General features: G+C 41.7%; 1 protein-coding gene across 2 annotated transcripts in view; it reads left to right on the forward strand.

The window, feature by feature from the left end:
- Positions 1-20227, forward strand: part of LOC124607265 (sodium channel protein Nach-like) — a 115473-nt gene that overhangs the window by 64443 nt on the left and 30803 nt on the right. For both annotated transcript variants that reach the window (XM_047139541.1, XM_047139542.1), the window contains exon 6: positions 1605-1658. In XM_047139541.1, coding sequence (XP_046995497.1) covers positions 1605-1658 — 54 coding nt within the window. The remainder of the gene's footprint in view (positions 1-1604; positions 1659-20227) is intronic.

Here is a 20227-nt window from a genome sequence, read left to right on the forward strand (position 1 = left end):
GAGGGAGGGAGAAAGGGAGGGAGAGAGGGAAGGGGGAGAGAGAGAGAGAGAGAGAGAGAGAGAGAGAGAGAGAGAGAGAGAGAGAGAGAGAGAGAGAGAGATCATGGTAACCATGGTAATCTTTTATAGGAAACTGGTCACAGACAATGACATGGAGAGAAGTAGTCTTGGTATGATGTAAGAGAATAGTGAGAGAGTTGGAAACAGGCAAAGAATAACAGAGAGTAATTACAATTAGAGACTTGTAATAACATTGCTGGTTTAAGGTTAGCGGGACTAATGCTACTGAAACAAATTAGCAGCAAATAGGTGTAGGTATTTCATTTGCTTCTCATTACTGAAGTGTGTTTTCTTGATATCAGTTGTAAACTCTCCAGCTGATGGTGCATATCTTGAACCTGAGATATGCACCCCAGTGTAAGTAAATGGGTGAGATTGATATATCTCTTCAGAACTTGCCCTGTCTGTTGGCAGTATAAAGTTTTGTGTCAGAGAGAAATTAACTGGCCACAATTCAGGGTTGTAGCTAGGAGCTAGGATAATCTGGCTGCAACAGCACAAAATGGGAGTTAGCCAGTATCTGTCACAATTTTGGTTGCAGTATTGGGGTAGCAAGAGGCAGCTGCTGAGAGGCACCTGGAGGTAGAGATGGAGTGAAGAATGTCACAGATAAATTAGCTCAATTTTCTTTTCTTTTTTTTTTTTTTTTAATTTAATTGCAAGAAATTTGATGTATAAGTACAGCATTGTAATTGAACAAAATGGAAATAATATTCTTGACTAATTGAAAGGTAAGGTGGCTCACATAAATATGAAATCTGTTAAGACAAAAACATAACACTATGAAGAAGATACTAATATGGAAAATAATCAGAGAAAGACATATAGAGTTTAGATTAAAATATGGAAATAAAGAAACATGGTTAGATAGCATCATTTTCTAGATTATTAAATTAAATAATTTCTAAATAATATTGAAATTAAATGAATTAAAGTTGCCATTCACTTGTAAATGAGACTAATTACAAAGCAACTTACACTAACTGTTCAGATAAATCACAGTACAGTCCTGAAGTTTGTAGTATTCACTAATATTTCTATGTCCTTCTCTTCACTCTGATTTTTGTCAAACTACCTGAAAGTAAATATTAACATTTGGGTTCTAAGGTATTTAATTTGCTTAATACTTTTACAAAAATTTTCTGAACAAACCTGATTGGCAGACAGTTGCAGAAACACATTGTTCCTTTCTTTGATTTTATAAATTAAATTAGATCTGACTGCCAGTATCTAGTTACCTCAAAAGCATCTATACAAAAATATTCAGTGGCTGCCAATATCTTATTCATTCAGATTAGATTAATTTTTATTATTGAGGTACTACAAGTATTATTTCTTCAGCATTGGTGCATGCTTCATTTGCTGCAGGAATCTGACTGTGCAGTCACAAATGTACATGTCATAGTGTGTGGTTATTACACTGAAAAGCAAACACATTTTAAAAATGAATACACATTTGTCCCTATGCAGTAGAAACATATTTTAATCTATTACCAAACAGAAGTAATTTCTAATTGACTGTCTTATGTACTTGTTTGTTACAGGTACTAGAAGAACATGCAATTTCTTGGATATTCCATGCTTGTCAAAAAACAGAAGTAAGTTGTTGTAAGTCTGCTGCTTCAACAGCTCTGGTTTTCTTAAGCACAACTTATTTACAATTAAATTACAGAAGATAATAAATAGTTCTTGACTCCTGCACAAATGCACAAAATGACAGACTTCTGGAGCTGGATACCTGATGGCCAGTACAGTGCTCTGAATGTGTGTTGTTGAATAAGTCACATGTCAGTGCTGGAAATCACTGTTTGTAAGTTCGGCTGTGAAGCTTTCAGATATGAACCATACTTCCATGCAGCCATGTGCCTTCAGTGTGTTAATGGCAAACACAATGGTCAGATGAACAGTGAGTAAAGACAGTCATACATTAGGCAGACAGGCAAATCCATGTGATAGTCACACATTGTCAATAGGAAAAAAAAACAAAATTCTAATCACTGTCCAGGAGAAAGTAGTGCAGGGTCATTGTCAATAGATACACCAAAAAACTTGCTGTAAACTGAGGCTGGTTGACAAGTGACTGCATGATGGTCTGTGGTAGCCATTAAATATCTGTGGGCATTTGCCTCGTGACCAGGTGCTGGCAGATGTATCCTTCCATGCCATGCCTAGTGAACTTGCCAAATGTGTATAGAATTATATCAAGTGATTTGTCATGTGCCTGCCTTCCGCCCTTGAACTGGACCATAAGTCTGGAACCATCATGGCTGGTGTCGGGGGAGGCCAAGTGCTGTGACAACTGGAGTGCATGTTTAAGTGCTGTTAGTAATAGAGGAGCTCCTCACGGCCCCAACACCAAACAGGCTGTTCGCGATGGAGGTTCGGACTTGTGGCTTGCTGCCAGTTCCAGAGCAGGCTGTGATCTGACAACAGACCTGGTGCAGACTGGGGGCCTCCTGTATATCATCCAGATCCATAGGGGTGATGACCAATGGCTAGAGAACTGGGAATGTCAGCTGCCCACTGCATGGGAAGTGATCCTGGAACTGGACCACTACACTATGCGTGCATTCATGTGCTGGACTGATATACGATAATGAATGGAATATTGGGGAATATTGGTGTTTTGATAAGAAAAGAGCCTGCATTGTAAACTCACACCCCCCCCCCCCTCAACACACACACACACACACACACACACACACACACACACACACACAAAAAGCAAGCACACCTCATATGACCACTATCTCCAGCTGCTCCAGCCAGAGACAGTGGTCATGTTTGTTTGAAATGTTCTTGATTTGTGTGTGTGTGTGTGTGTGTGTGTGTGTGTGTGTGTGTGTGTGTGTGTGTGTGTGTGTGTGGGCGGGTGGGTGGGTTGGTGTTTCCTTTCTGAAAAAGGTTCAGCTGAAAGCTCAGTGCAGAACAGTATTTTCATTGTGCTTGTCTGCAACCCAGTGTGTCATCTTTATGGTGAGTAGCACTCTCTTGTTTTCATAATACTGTTGAATTTGAGAATAAAAAGTGCAGCAGATTCAAATATGCATAACAAAGAATCCAATAAAGCATACATTAAAGGAGTGTTTTGTATAGTGCACCAGGCTTCAGTTTGCAAAAAAGTGTATAGCAAAAGAGCATATAGAAGAAATAATTAAAAATGTTAATAAGAACACAAATAAGGAACACTAAGCTCCCTAACCAAGAAATATTTGAAAACCTTAGTCAAAGATAGTTATCCCATATGTTGTAAAAACGGAGTTTTATTAGCAATTACCTTATATTGCAAGTAAAGTCCTTTAAGTCCTGAATATTGGCCATTATTGCAGGAACATTGTTATCCTAGATGTCTTTCCTAAAAGTGTTAGTTGCAATTCCTATGGGGTTTTGGCAGTTATTTGCTATTTAGATTTTGCACTGTGTAATCCAAACAAATATTCTTTTTGTTCATGCTATGCCCATTATCAATGGCAGACATCAATTTTGTTTTATGTCACACAAAAAAAAAAAAAAAAAAAAAAAAAAAAAAAAAAATTATAGCAGATTTTTGTGTGCGCATTCAACAGAGCAGTGAAAAGTAGTCTAGTGCTTTGTTACTATCTCTTCTATTGCAGCAGGTATTTATTACACTTGTATAATTGCACTGCAACATGAAAAAGTAAATATGTTCACAATATATAAAACAGTTGTTCTGAGACGTAAGTAAATTAAAAGAATTCTCAAAAATAATTCACCATTCATGCTGAATAAATTGAATACAGATAAGTTTTTGGATAGAAAGACAGGTGTGGCGATACTGATAGACAGTGGTGGAAACCACAGCAATGGCTAGTTAGTTCACTACACTGTCTAAGTATACAGTACATATATGTTGAAGCGTAACTTCACTCTTAGCAATCTCACAAAGAGGCATAGTTGACTTGCACAACAGTAAGAGCATTCCAGTTCATTATCCAGAAAAATCCATAAATATTGTCTCTTTGTCTAGGCAATTGTCAGTTTAAATCAGAACATGGGGTTGGCTGATTTGCAGACAATGAGAGTGAGCATGCATGCAAATGATTGATCTTCAGAGAGTTGTGTGTAATTCTCTAGCTGTTTTTGGAGTTTGCTTTGTATGTATTTTTTTTCTCCTATTCTTTGTCGATTTTTTTTAAATGTCAGGTGTGATAGTCTTTTTGTTTAGCCAATTTTCCTCAGACCAGTAGCAACTGCCTATGCAGTTAGCTATTGCAGATATTTTGAATGGATAGCACAATGAATTTCTCAGTCTAGCACATGAATTTTTCGCATTGTGTGATCATTGTTTTTTCTCATAGAAGATAGTCCCTTCGGCATGAGGTGTCAACCATTTCATACAGCTGAACTGTTCATTGGTTGGTTTAAAATTGTGGGGAAGGGACCAAACCATGAGGTCATCGGTCTCTCATTCCTAATAAAACAATGCCACAAGTGTGAGAATAAAATGGACAAGACATGTAACACAAAACGGAGAGAAAGGAAAAACCACAAGAATGAAGGAAAGGCAATGAACCCTAAAAGAAACAAAAGAGGACAAGAAAACAACAGAGATGCTAGAAACAGAAGAGAGTAAAACAAGAAAGCAGATTACAGTGGCTAGCCTACCACAAGAATAAAGAGGAGAAGCAAGCCACTCTGCAGCACATTAAAACTTCGATGCTAAAAGCACTAGGGTGGAGGACACAGAGGGACAAAGGACATGTGCTAAAACCGACATAAAAGTATAAAACCCACTCTTAGAGATAAAACTTAAAACTAAAGCTGCTGCTGAGGCATCATCGCCCAACACCAAAGGTGGACGACTGTCATTTGGCAGTCACAGCGGCACTGAGGTGGGTCCTCGCGATGGTGTAGGTAACCATGTGTTACCCATGTATGGCCAATGCGCAGCTGGCAGAGGGCAACTGATTCCCTGCCAGAGGACAGCTGAACTGTCACAAATGTCCTAGATAGGTGCAGAGCCAATTTTGGTGTGTAATTCTGTACTCTTTTTATTGTCTGTATGTGAATTTCAGCAGCTTGATCCCACACAACAGCAATATATTCCAGTACAGGATAGAGCAGCATCTTGTACATTGTGACACCAAGGTGTGACAGTAGGGTGGAAGTAGATTCAGTAATGGGTGCACCTTGCAGAGCCAACTGCTGACTTCATTCCTGACATATCCCAGTTGTGCTGGTGCCACATTAGATGGCAGGCTAGTGTGACACCAAGAAATCCCACAATGTCACTCTGTGGAACAGGGCTGCCTGTGTTGTTCATGGTTGGCAGCACTGTAGCGATGGCATAGTGAGTAACTACCAAGAATTGTGTTTTGGTAGCAATGAATTTGTGGCACCACTTGAAGGCTTAGGTGTGCAGGTTGTTTGAGGCGAATGCAGTTGAAGTTGGAGAGTGCTGGAATTCGTGATGGAGCAGAAGATTGCTGCAGCATCAGCATACAAGACAAGCTGGATATGCTGTGTTTTTCCTGCTGGCAACACCTTTGCTGGAAACAGATGTAATGACACTTTTTGGTAGTACCGCATCTTCCATCAGTATGTCTGCCAGTGGTCCAAGAAGTGGTTGGTTGGTTGGTTGGTTGGAGAACGGACCAAACTACATGGTCATCAGTCCCTCCAACCTGAGATTAACAAAAACCGATAAAATCTCATATTAAAAGAGGGAACTACAACATCCATAAAATGATAAACTATTGACAAGGAAGGAAGGAAAAGGACAGAAGACGAGGTGAGGGAAAGAAAGTGACTAATGACAGGGGCATGAAGGAAGAAGCACAGGAGACAAGAGAGATGCTCAGGACATAACAGACCTCATGAGGAAAGGAGAGGGAAGGCAGAGGGCTGGGGTGAACCACCAAGCCCAGTTGAAGCCAATCCAGTCAGGGAGAAGGGGGGAGCACGAAAGCCTGCCATCCCTCCACTCACCGATAAGGTGGAAGGCCCCTCCCTTAAATAAAGCAATAAAAACCCCCATCACGAATAAAACTTAAAATGAGATCCACTGCTGAGGCATCGTCAGCCAACACCAGGAGTAGCAATTCTGGAAAGCTAAAAGTCCATTGTAGGGCGGCTAAGTTGGGGCAGTCCAGTAAGATGTGAGCCACAGTCAACATTGATCCACAATGACAGAGAGAGGGGTCCTCATGACGGAGGAGATAACGGTGAGTCAAAAAAGTATGGCTGATGCGGAGCCGGCAGAGGATGACAGAGGCCTTATGAGAGGCCTGTAAGGAGGACCGCCGTGGAGTTGTAGAGTCCTTCATTGCCCTGAGCTTGTTCAGCCTGGTAGTAGCTAATTTAGCCAGTTGATCGGCAAGTTCATTGCCAGAAATCCCAACATGGCCTGGGGTCCAAACGAAAACCACCAAGCACTCACGTTGAGTGAGGAGAGGAAGGGAGTCCTGGATAGCGATGACCAATGGGTGGCGAGGGAAGCACTGGCCATCAGCGTGCAAACCGCTCAATGAGCCACTACAGATAGTGAAGGATAGACCCGAGCAGGAGCGGATATAGTCCAGTGCACGCAAGATGGCTACCAATTCTGCAGTAAAAACACTACAGCCATCTGGCAAGGAGTGAAGTTCTGTGTGTCATGCATAGGTGTAAGCAAAACCAGTGCAGCCAGCAACCATGGAGCCATCAGTGCAGATCACTTCTGAACCCTGAAAGAAACTGAGGAGACAAGAGAACTGGTGGGAAAGAGCCATCAGAGGGACAGAGTCCTTTGAATTGATTGAGAGAGACACACCATGGAGGGGTATGCGTGAGTGGAGAAGAGAGGTGGTAAAGGCAATTGCTGGAGCTCAGAAAAGAGTGACTGAATGCGGACAGCCACAGTAAGCCCACAATGTGGATGCCACTGTGGCAGGGTGATCTCCATGTCTGGATAGAGGAGACCATAATTAGGGTGCTTTGGGGTGCAGTGAATGCACAGCGCATAAGATATCAGCTGTTTCTTTCTTTCTCACTGGTCATACCAGACTTGAGAGTCCATTATCGCAGCAACGTATTTTCGCCATCTGTCCCTGTCTTGGGCTATTTCCTTCCATTCACCTTCAATACCTAGTCTCCTCAAATCACATTGTCCTCCCATCTATGCCTCAGTCTCTCCACAGGACGTTTTCCCTCTAAGTGCCCTAGCATTACTCTGCGCACTGCCCTGACCCCATCCATTCAAGCTATGTGACCCGCCCATTGCAGCCTATGTGATTTAATAATACTGATTATGTCAGGGCTTGAATTGAGTTCGTGAACCTCTTCGTTATGCAGCTTTCACCACTCTCCGCTAATGTCATCCCTTTTTGCTCTGAAAATTTTCCTCAAAATTTTGTTTTCAAATACTCGAAACAGCTTTTCATTTTGCACAGTGAGAGACCAAGTCTCACACCCATTCAGCATAACTGGTAGAATAATAGTTTTATATATTCTAATCCTTAAATTTCTAGACAATATCCGTGATGAAAGTAATCTATTCAGTGAGAAGTAGCATGCATTTCCTGCCTGTAATCTCTTCTTCAGTTCGGATTCAATCTCATTTCTCGAAGTGATGTCCACACCTAGATACTTAAATGTGTTCACTTTTTCAAACTGCATGTCTCCAACTCTTAAAATTTCCTGATCTACTGTTGTTGGCATTCTAGTAGTAACCAGGTATTTAGTTTTGTCTTCACTTATCCTTAGACCAACATCTTCACTAGCCTTGATTAACACATTTGCATTTGCTGTTACAGATTCTTTCCTATCACTAATGATGTTTAGATCATATGCATACCCTAATATCTTAATATTTCCATTTAACTCCACACCCTCTGAATTATCTGCTGCTATTCGTACAATATATTCTAGGACTAAATTAAAAAGTAGCAGAGACAGGGCATCTCCATGCTTAAGTCCATTCTTTATTACAGATTCTTCTGAGTCCAATTTCCCCACACGTACTCTACCTTTTGTATTTTAAAACTTGCTTCTGTAAGTCTAACACACTTCTTTGGTATTCCAGGTTCCAAAAGATTTCTGTACAATTTTGATTGCAATACTGAATCATGTGCTTTTGTAAAATCTATGAAAAGATTATGAACTGGTTTATTGTATTCCCATTTCTTTTCCAAAATTTGATGCAGGGTGATTATTTGGTCTATAGTTGATCTGTTCCTCCAAAAGCCAGCTTGGTAATCCCCCACAATTTCATCTGCATATGGTGTAAGCCTGCTTAGCAGAATATTCGAGAAAATTTTGGAACATACTAGTAATAGCGATATCTCTCTATAATTACTACAATCCATTTTGTCACCCTTTTTAAAAATTGGGACCAGAATCGACTCCTGCCACTCTGAGTTCCATACTTTAGTCATCACTTTGTGAACTACTTCCACCAATTTCTGTCCTGCATTTTCAACTAATTCTGCAGTTATGCAATCTGATCCTGGTGCTTTATGGTTTTTCAATGTTGATTGCATCTCTTACTTCCTTTAACATTGGCTCAGGTATCTGGGGTTCTGCTGTGTGTATTTCGTATGCCTGCTCATTTCCTGCTTCCTGGTGTACATTTAATAGATGCTCAAAATACGCCCTCCATTTACTTCATATAGCACTGGGGTCTGTCAGTATTCTCCCGGCATTCCCTCGAAGTGCATTTGTCCGAGCCTTGAACCCCTTCCTATACCCATTTATGTCTAGGTTAAGTTCCCTAATGTTTTTTTGTTTTACTGTTTGTTTCCATTTTTTTTAATTTGATTGTTCAAATAATCCCTCGGCTTTGCCCGTAGCCTATGACCAACTTCCCTTCTCATGTTCAAGAACTCCTCTTGTTTTCTGTCTCCCATTCTATCCCAATCTAATTGCACTTTTCTCCTTTACTCTACCAATTTCTTGCATTCCTCATCAAACCACAGTTTCCTCCTGTTCTTCTTAATTGTACCTATTGTGACCTTCAATGCCTCTTTGATATTATTCCTCACAGTGGTCCATTGTTTATTTGCATCCTTGTCTTGATCTTCGTTTATCCTGAGAGCATCAGACCTATTTGAAATTTCTATCATGTACCTTCTTCTAAAGTTTTCATCATTTAGCTTGTCAGTGTCGAACCTAACAAGTTCTGCATTGTGACACCTTGATGTTGCGCTGTAGATAGCCATTGGTGAACTTTGGCAACTACAGGAAAATGATCAGAATCACAGTCTGCTCCCCTGAAAGTCCTAGCATTTTCTATACTAGTGTGCCACCTCTGATCTACAAGAACATGATCAATTCAGTTTCAGGTGTGTCCATCCGGAGAGACCCAAGTTGCTTTATGAATGTCCTTCCTTTTGAAATATGTGCTCCCAACAATCATGTCTTTTGAAACAGAAAAATTAACCACCCTTGTGCCATTATCATTTGAAATGTTATGCAAACTTTCTTTCCCAATTGTAGGCCGGAATGCTTCCTCCTTCCCTATCTTTGCATTAAAATCATCTATGATTAATTTTGTATCATACAAGGAGAACTCATCCCACAGTTGATCTAGTTCTTCATAAAAGCCATCTTTAACAACTTCTTCAGCGTCTTCAGTTGGTGCATGTACATTAATTACTACTAGTCTATTCAACCTGCCGGACAACACTACAGCTGATAGTCGGTCACTAATGAATCATGTATCTCTGATTGCATGAAGCACTTTTCTCTGTACTGCCAAACCTGTTCTGAAACTGTGAGCTTCCACACCTCCATAGAAAAATGTATAGTTGCCCCTCTTTATGCTACCCTCCCTCTGCCACCAAGTTTCTTGAATAGCTGTAATGTCTACATTGTATCTATCTAATTCATCTAATAATGTCTGGAACGTTCCTGGCCTGTTCAAACTTTTAACGTTCCATGTTCCCAACCTGAAAGTTCCTTTTGGCCTGAATCTCTTCGAAGTAGGTTCCGCCTGGAGATCCAAGTGGGAACCTAGTTTACCTCCAGAATATTTTATTTCAAAGTGACCCATGCCCATTAATGGTGCTGATTCTTGATGAATAGATTTGATAGTAAGAGAAGAAGAACAGGGATGGTTCATCATGCCATCACCTGCTCCCCACTGGCTGTCCGCAACTGCTTATTTTTTGTATTTGCAGCTACCCTTCATATCTGAAGGCCATATCCCCTATCCGCAACCTGGGGACATGCTGTGCCATGGTGGTAGGGGCCCACAAGACAGAAGATATCAGCTGTTGCTGGCACAAAACTTGCAGTGGTGGAATCCCTGCCTCTGCAAGAAGGATAAGTACGGGCTAGTCTGGAAGGCACCAGTCACAAGTCGGACCCCACAGTGGTGGTTGGGGTCTAGTATCTGCAGTGTTGAAGGTGATGCAGAACCATAGACAGGACTTCCACAGTCTAAACGAGACTGGACCAACGCTTGATACAATCGCAGGAGAACAGAGCGGTCTGCACCCCAGATGGTATTGCACAGACATCTAAAGACATTGAGATGGGACCAGCACGTCCTCTTCAGCTGGCAAAGGTGAGGGAGCCATGTCAACCGGGCATCAAAGACCAGACCCAAGAAGTGATGGGTGTCCACCACCTTGAAGGGCTTGCCATCGAGGAACAATTCCAGATGGGGATGGACTGTATGGTGACAGCAGAAATGCATGACACAAGTCTTGGCCGCTGAAAACTGAAAGTTGGGAGAGAGACCCCATGAGTGGGCCCAACAGATTGCCACTTGTAGATGGCATTCTGCAGCAATCATTGCAGAGGAGGCGAGGTAGATACAAAAATCATCAGCATACAAAGAGAGGGACACTGCAGCCTAACAGCTGTCACCAGACCATTAATGGCTATGAGAAAGAGAGGGATGCTCAGCACGGAACCTTGTGGAACCCCATTTTCTTGCCGATGGGGATAGCTGTAGAAGGAGTCAACGTGGACCCAAAAAGAGTCACAAGAAAGAAAGTTATGGACAAAAACAGACAGAGCGCCACGAAGACCCCATTCGTGAAGGGTGGTGAGGATTTGGTAGTGCCAGGTGGTGTCATAGGCTTTATGCAGATCAAAGAAGACTGCAAGGAGGTGTTGCCGATGAGCAAAAGCTGACTGGATAGCAGACTCCAGGTGGACCAAGTTATCCACCGTAGGGCGGCCATAGCAAAAACCACTTGAAATAAGTAGTTCTCGTAACATGCAAAGATCAGCACATTCCTCAAACTGGGGAACTATCAAGAATGGGGTTCCACAAGGGTCAGTCTTGGGTCCTTTGTTGTTCTTATTATATATTAATGACTTGCCATTCTATATTCATGAAGAGGCAAAGTTAGTTCTCTTTGCTGATGATACAAGTATAGTAATCACACCTGAGAAACAAGAATTAACTGATGAAATTGTCAATACTGTCTTTCAGAAAATTACTAAGTGGTTCCTTGTAAACGGACTCTCACTGAATTTTGATAAGACACAGTACATACAGTTCCGTACAGTGAATGGTATGACGCCATTAATAAATATAGACCTTAATCAGAAACATATAGCTAAGGTAGAATATTCCAAATTTTTAGGTATGTCCATTGATGAGAGATTAAATTGGAAGAAACACATTGATGATCTGCTGAAACGTTTGAGTTCAGCTACTTATGCAATAAGGGTCATTGCAAATTTTGGTGATAAACATCTTAGTAAATTAGCTTACTATGCCTATTTTCACTCATTGCTTTCATATGACATCATATTTTGGGGTAATTCATCACTGAGGAATAAAGTATTTATTGCACAAAAGCGTGTAATCAGAATAATAGCTGGAGTCCACCCAAGATCATCCTGCAGACATTTATTTAAGGATCTAGGGATATTCACAGTAGCTTCTCAGTATATATACTCTCTTATGAAATTTGTTATTAACAACCAAACCCAATTCAAAAGTAATAGCAGTGTGCATGACTACAATACTAGGAGAAAGGACGACCTTCACTATTCAAGATTAAATCTAACTTTGGCACAGAAAGGGGTGAATTATACTGGCACTAAAGTCTTTGGTCACTTACCAAATAGTATCAAAAGTCTGACAGATAACCAACAAGTATTTAAGAAGAAATTAAAAGAATTTCTGAATGACAACTCCTTCTACTCCATAGAGGAATTTTTAGACATAAATTAAGAAAAAAAAGAAAAAAAAAACAAAAATATTAAAAAAAAAAAAATAAAGAAAAACAAAAAAACACAAAAAATAAAGTTGTTATATTAACTTAAGTATGTTGTTAAATTAACCTAATTATGTCATGTATTGGAAAATTCGACTCGTTCCACATCATTACGAAATATCGTATTCATGATCCATGGAACTAGTATTAATCTAATCTAAATCTAATCTAATCTGAGTTGATGACAAAAGGTCGCGGGATTCAAGGATCCAAAACAGCCGTCGATTCACCATGTGTTCAAGGAGCTTGCAGAGGGTGTTAGTAAGGCTAAATGGATGGTAGCTGTCCAACTGAAGTGGTGGCTTCCCTGGAACAACAATGCTTACTTGCCACTGGGTAGGAAATAATCCCTCACCCCACAGACAGTTAAAGAGGGCCAATATATGACGGTGGCCAGCCACTGATAAATGTTGGAGCATTTGGTTATGCATCCAATCCGGTCCAGGAGCCATGTCAGGACAAAGGGTGATGGCGCTGGAAAATTCCCACTCGCTAAAAGGGGGATTATATGGTTCTGAGCAGTGAGAAACAAAAGACAAAGGCAGTTGTTCTGAATGCTCTTTCAGGAGAAGGAACGTGGGTGGATACTGAGCCGATGCTGAAGCTTGAGCAAAGTGTTGAGCGAAATTTTCTGCCACAAAGTCCGGATTGGTAAGGACAACACCATGCACAGAAATTCCCGCAACCCCGGCGGGAGGACAGTGACCAAAAATTCGCCGGAGTTTCGTCCAGACTTGTGAAGAGGGGGCATGGGGTCCTATGGCAGCTACATGTCGTTACCAGCAAATCTGTTTCTGAAATTTGATTAGGTAGCGAACCCAGGCACGTAGCCATTTAAAGACCAGAAGAATAGCAGTAGAAGCGTGCCGCTTGAAGTGTTGAAGAGCACGGCAGCAGTCATTTATGGCTGCAGCAATTTCTGGAGTCCATCAAGGGCCATCTTCAGGCGGGGGGAACCTGAAGAAGAATGGATTGCTGAAACAGCTGCTGAAAGGACGGAGGCAGTCAAGGTCTGAGTAGATTCATCTACACTGTCGTGTGGCAATATAGGGGGGATGGGAACAGAGGAGAAGGCACCCCAATCAGCCTTAGATATGGCCCACCTGGGAGGGTGATGGAGCAAGAGACACTGAAGGAAGGTAAAAACAATCGAATAATGGTCACTGTCACATAATTCATTGTGGACGCCCCACTGAATGGAGGGAAGAAGGCCGGGATTGCAGATGGAGAGATCAATGGTTGAGAAAGTGCCGTGCGCCACACTAAAGGGTGTGGGAGCGCCTGTGTTTAGTAAACAGAGGTCAAGCCCTGCCAGAACAACTTCAACTGTCCTGCCCAGGGCAGTAGTCGTATGACTACCCCAAAGAGGGTTGTGGGCATTAAAGACCCCTAATAACAGGAAGGGAGAAGGGAGTTGTTGAAGAATGGTGGTGAGGGCATGGGATGTGGGTGGCCTGTCAGGTGGGAGGTAAAGATTACAGATTGTGATTGGAGTGGCCAGATGGATCCTGACAGCAATGGCTTCCAGAGTGGTATGGAGGGGAACCCATTTACTAACAAGCTACAAGCTCCTTGCAGACCAAGGTGCAAACACCACCAAAAGCCTGCAAGGGGCCAATTCAGTTCTGACAGAAAGCGTGGAACCCATGAAGGGCGGGTGAGTAAGAATTGACAAAATGGGTCTCCTGGAGCGCAATACGAGTGGCAGAGTAGAAGGAAAGAAGGGGCTGCAACTCTAGAAGGTGACGCAAATATCCATTACAATTCCACTGGAGGATTCTCAAGCCAGAGTCCAAAGTGGAAGTGAATGGACCGGAGTCGGTCACGCCACCGAGTCGCTATCCATCACCAATAAGGGTGGGGTAATATCCGTATAGGTGGGGTCAGACTCCGTTGGTTCATTGACCGTAGAGGGGAGGCTGCATCTCAGGGAGCACCAGACGGACCTTGCCCTTGTTCCTGCTTCTTCTATTGGGAAGGAAGAGAAGGGCAGATTTCAGCGAGGGCAGGCGTGGTATTACACAGGAGAACCTTGGCGCCCACCGGCTGTGGATCACGCTGCCAATGTGGAGCAGTAGATCGCCTTTTGAGGGGGGGGGGGGGGGTTACCGGGAAGAGGAGTCCCGGGAGGGAGTGCCGCCGAAGGAGGGGAGCACTTCTCTGGTGCGGGAGGGTGAGCAGTACCAAAAGGGGTGGGTATGGCTACTGAGGGGGATGGGGAGGGGGAGGGGGAGGGGGAGGGGGAGTGGGAGTGGGAGTGGGAGTGGGAGAGGGGGGAGGAGGAGGAGGAGGAGGCTGAAGGCATGGGGCGAATGGGGTGGGGCTTGAAAGAGGAGGGGGTAGGAGGGGGAATGGATGTAATTGAAGCAAAGGTACAGGTCATAGACACGGGATGGAGCCGGTTATATTTTTAATGAGCCTCAGTGTAGGTGATCCGATCAAAGGTTTTGTACTCTTGAATTCTCCTTTCTTTCACAAACACCGGGCATGCAGATGAGCATGGAGAATACTGTCCGTTACAATTTACACACATTGGCATGGGAGCACAGGCACATTTATAATTCCAATAATTGGTCTCTATGGTCATCAGTCAAATAAATTTGAATGGAACTGCCTATCTTTGGTTCTCTGTGTTGTTATGCATCACTTCACTGGTTATGCACCCACTGCAGTCCTCCAGTTGCTGCCGCAGCAAGGATCCCCATCCCCAGCCCCTTGAATTCCAGCTCCATCTGTGCATTAGCACACCATCTCTCTCACATTAAAGCACAACCACCAGTGATTTGTCCTCCATGTCAGGCAAGCCATATACAGACAAATGTCAAATGACCAAAATCAAAAGTTGCCTGTAACTGTGACACCATGGCTTCCCAGCAATTTAGGCTATTGAAACCCTCCCTGGTTTACTACGTGTTCACTTTAGCAGTTCACAAGTGAAAGATCTTGAAGCACAGAACAAAGTGCATGGATAAATTACAAACAAATGCAAATTCCTTGTGAATCAATCTCATAACCTAATCACACCTACAGACTTGGTAATTCATAAATAATCTACTTAAACAGGTAAATTATGTGCTAATTCACCCAGCAAACACTAAATTCCATTTCATTGAATATATTTTCTAATTATAGCAATATTTTTTCAAATTACTGATTTTTGCCTTGCTGTGACATTTTATTTATTTATTTTGGCCAGGTCACTACTGGCACCACCCCCATGCACCTGCCACAAGCTGTGTGTACAATTTTCCTCACCATACAACCTATTTCCCCACAAGCTTTCTGCCTGCAATTACTGAACAAACCTCTAAAATAACAATTACATTTACCCAACACAGACCATAATTTCTCCAAAATTTCTTACAAGTATACACCTAACAATAAGTCAATATACATAATAATCTCCCAATATGCTTAACCTATTACACACAAACAACTAATATACTGGAACATAAATGTCTTCATTTATCACTACCATATTACTTGTCAACTTACAGCATCAACTCGATCACATTCCAGACACCAAATGGTTTCTTTCTTCTCTCTCCTGCCTGTTTCTCCAGTCCCTGTCATTGTCACTCTGCTCAAATGACCAAAATAAAAAGTTGCCTGTGACCACCCATTCATACATTTTAATGCTGATATTTCTGTTAGTACCCCTAAGGGTCTATCTAAATGTATTAGTTGGTTGAGTTACCTCATGCAGAATTCTTCATAGTTTCTTTACCACTTGTGTAATTTTGCCCATTTAAGAAGTCATCTTGCGACCTTAATTGCTTAGCCTGAACCCACTATTTATTCAAGAACATTGCTTCAGATTTCTTATAGTTCACAAATTCCTCTGTGTATTGGTTAACTCAAGTCTGAGAGGGTCTCTCCAGCTCTCTCTTTTCAAAATTAACTTTTGCCTCCTCACTCATCCCTGTTATAAAGCTATCTTCACACACAGCCAAGAAATCTACTGCATGGTACACATTTTCACCACTGAATGGCTTTATATTACTACCAATTGCCATGGGCCACCCTCTCATACCTGCCCACCCAGCTGCTATGTTACTTATGGCTTTCTTCAGATTGCCTGTCTTTCCTTGAATAATTGCTACTTCTCTTTTAACTTTTCATTACCAGTTATTATTATTAATTCTAGTTCAGCACTTCCTACACTACTTCTCCTGTGCTTCAGCTCATCTGCGAAGTTCAGATTCTACAGTGTCTACTTTGATTCACAGCTCCTTTTCTATTTTGTCTGTTTGTTTGCTGACGCCTTCAACAGTTTCTTCATGAATTTTAGTTCATTTACAAGTTTTTATAATCTGCTCTCCACCATCTCAAACCTGTGATTTACTGCGTTTATTTTATCTCCAAGTTCAGTTTTTAAACCAGCAATTTCGGATTTTATACTTGCCTCTAGTCCAGATTCTACATTTTCCAATTTTGAATCTAAGCTTTCAACTAATTTCTCACTCAATACGTTCAATAATTGAATGAATTCACTTCTTGGCACCCAACTATGCTTCTTTGGGATACTAGGGGTACTACGATTGCTCCCAATATCCTCTGATTTGCATTCACTTGAAAGTTTCTGCATCTCATCGGCCATGGCTGATGACTAGCAACATAAGATATATAATGCAATAAACTTATATAATGCAAGAAACTTATAAACTGAAGACTAGCTTCTGAAAACTCCTATAGGCCTGGTCCTGCCTCAGAATCAACACACATTTGGCCCCATGCCACTCTAGCCCACCTTACCTGGATGGCTCTAAGAAGCACACAAAAGACTCTGTCTTGTGTCTCTGTCCTGCATTTTTTCATGTGACACACTGCTCTAGCCATATTAACACCCATATACCAGACCATCATTCGTTTACAAACACTTTTCACAATGTACCAAAATGGCCTTGCTGTGCTGGTACTGCGAATGGCTGAAACCAAGGAGAAACTACAGCCGTAATTTTTCATGAGGGCATGCAGCTTTCCTGTATGGTTAAATGATGATGGCATCCTCTTAGGTAAAATATTCAGAGGTAAAATAGTCCCCCATTGGAATCTCCGGGCGGGGGAGGGGGGGGGGGGGGGGACTACTCAAGAGGACGCCGTTATCGGGAGAAAGAAAACTGGCATTCTACGGATCGGAGTGTGGAATGTCAGATCCCTTAATCGGGCAGGTAGGTTAGAAAATTTAAAAAGGGAAATGGATAGGTTGAAGTTAGATATAGTGGGAATTAGTGAAGTTCGGTGGCAGGAGGAACAAGACTTCTGGTCAGGTGACTACAGGGTTATAAACACAAAATCAAATAGGGGTAATGCAGGAGTAGGTTTAATAATGAATAGGAAAATAGGAATGCGGGTAAGCTACTACAAACAGCATAGTGAATGCATTATTGTGGCCAAGTTAGATACGAAGCCCACACCTACTACAGTAGTACAAGTTTATATGCCAACTAGCTCTGCAGATGACGAAGAAATTGAAGAAATGTATGATGAAATAAAAGAAATTATTCAGATAGTGAAGGGAGATGAAAATTTAATAGTCATGGATGACTGGAATTCGAGTGTAGGAAAAGGGAGAGAAGGAAACATAGTAGGTGGATATGGATTGGGGCTAAGAAATGAAAGAGGAAGCCGCCTGGTAGAATTTTGCACAGATCACAACTTAATCATAGCTAACACTTGGTTTAAGAATCATGAAAGAAGGTTGTATACATAGAAGAACCCTGGAGATACTAAATGGTATCAGATAGATTATATAATGGTAAGACAGAGATTTAGGAACCAGGTTTTAAATTGTAAGACATTTCCAGGGGCAGATGTGGACTCTGACCGCAATCTATTGGTTATGAGCTGTAGATTAAAACTGAAGAAACTGCAAAAAGGTGGGAATTTAAGGAGATGGGACCTGGATCAACTGATTAAACCAGAGGTTGTACAGAGTTTCAGGGAGAGCATAAGGGAACAATTGTCACAAATAGGGGAAAGAAATACAGTAGAAGAAGAATGGGTAGCTTTGAGGGATGAAGTAGTGAAGGCAGCAGAGGATCAAGTAGGTAAAAAGACGAGGGCTAGTAGAAATCCTTGGTTAACAGAAGCAATATTGAATTTAATTGATGAAAGGAGAAAATATAAAAATGCAATAAATGAAGCAGGCAAAAAGGAATACAAACGTCTCAAAAATGAGATCGACAGGAAGAGCAAAATGGCTAAGCAGGGATGGCTAGAGGACAAATGTAAGGATGTAGAGGCTTATCTCACTACGGGTCAGATAGATACTGCCTACAGGAAAATTAAAGAGACCTTTGGAGATAGGAGAACCACTTGTATGAACATCAAGAGCTCAGATGGAAATCCAGTTCTAAGCAAAGAAGGGAAAGTAGAAAGATGGAAGGAGTATATAGAGGGTCTATACAAGGGTGATATACTTGAGGACAATATTATGGAAATGGAAGAGGATGTAGATGAAGATGAAATGGGAGATACGACACTGCGTGAAGAGTTTGACAGAGCTCTGAAAGACCTGAGTCGAAACAAGGCCCCCAGAGTAGACAACATTCCATTGGAACTACTGACGGCCTTGGGAGAGCCAGTCCTGACAAAACACTACCATCTGGTGGGCAAGATGTATGAAACAGGTGAAATACCCTCAGACTTCAAGAAGAATATAATAATTCCATTCCCAAAGAAAGCAGGTGTTGACAGATGTGAAAATTACCGAACAATCAGTTTAATAAGCCACAGCTGCAAAGTACTAACACGAATTCTTTATAGACGAATGGAAAAACTAGTAGAAGCTGACCTTGGGGAAGATCAGTTTGGATTCCGTAGAAATACTGGAACACGTGAGGCAATACTGACCGTACAACTTATCTTAGAAGAAAGATTAAGGAAAGGCAAACATACGTTTCTAGCATTTGCAGACTTAGAGAAAGCTTTTGACAATGTTGACTGGAATACTCTCTTTCAAATTCTAAAGGTGGCAGGGGTAAAATACAGGGAGCGAAAGGCTATTTACAATTTGTACAGGAACCAGATGGCAGTTATAAGAGTCGAGGGACATGAAAGGGAAGCAGTGGTTGGGAAGGGAGTAAGACAGGGTTGTAGCCTCTCCCCGATGTTATTCAATCTGTATATTGAGCAAGCAGTAAAGGAAACAAAAAAATTTGGAGTAGGTATTAAAATCCATGGAGAAGAAATAAAAACTTTGAGGTTCGCCGATGACATTGTAATTCTGTCAGAGAAAGCAAAGGACTTGGAAGAGCAGTTGAATGGAATGGACAGTGTCTTCAGAGGAGTATATAAGATGAACATCAACAAAAGCAAAACGAGGATAATGGAGTGTAGTCGAATTAAGTCGGGTGATGCTGAGGGAATTAGATGAGGAAATGAGACACTTAAAGTAGTAAAGGAGTTTTGCTATTTGGGGAGCAAAATAACTGATGATTGTCGAAGTAGAGAGGATATAAAATGTAGACTGGCAATGGCAAGGAAAGCGTTTCTGAAGAAGAGAAATTTGTTAACATTGAGTCTAGAGTTAAGTGCCAGGAAGTCATTTCTGAAAGTATTTGTATGGAGTGTAGCCATGTATGGAAGTGAAACATGGACAATAAATAGTTTAGACAAGAAGAGAATAGAAGCTTTCAAAATGTGGTGCTACAGAAGAATGCTGAAGATTAGATGGGTAGATCACATAACTAATGAGGAAGTATTGAATAGGATTGGGGAGAAGAGAAGTTTGTGGCACAACTTGACCAGAAGAAGGGATCGGTTGGTAGGGCATGTTCTGAGGCATCAAGGGATCACCAATTTAGTATTGTAGGGCAGCGTGGAGGGTCAAAATCATAGAGGGAGACCAAGAGATGAATACACTAAGCAGATTCAGAAGGATGTAGGTTGCAGTAGGTACTGGGAGATGAAGAAGCTTGCACAGGATAGAGTAGCATGGAGAGCTGCATCAAAACAGTCTCAGGAATGAAGACCACAACAACAAC

This window comes from Schistocerca americana, chromosome 3 (assembly GCF_021461395.2).
Source record: "Schistocerca americana isolate TAMUIC-IGC-003095 chromosome 3, iqSchAmer2.1, whole genome shotgun sequence".
NCBI classification, from domain to species: Eukaryota; Metazoa; Arthropoda; class Insecta; order Orthoptera; family Acrididae; genus Schistocerca; species Schistocerca americana.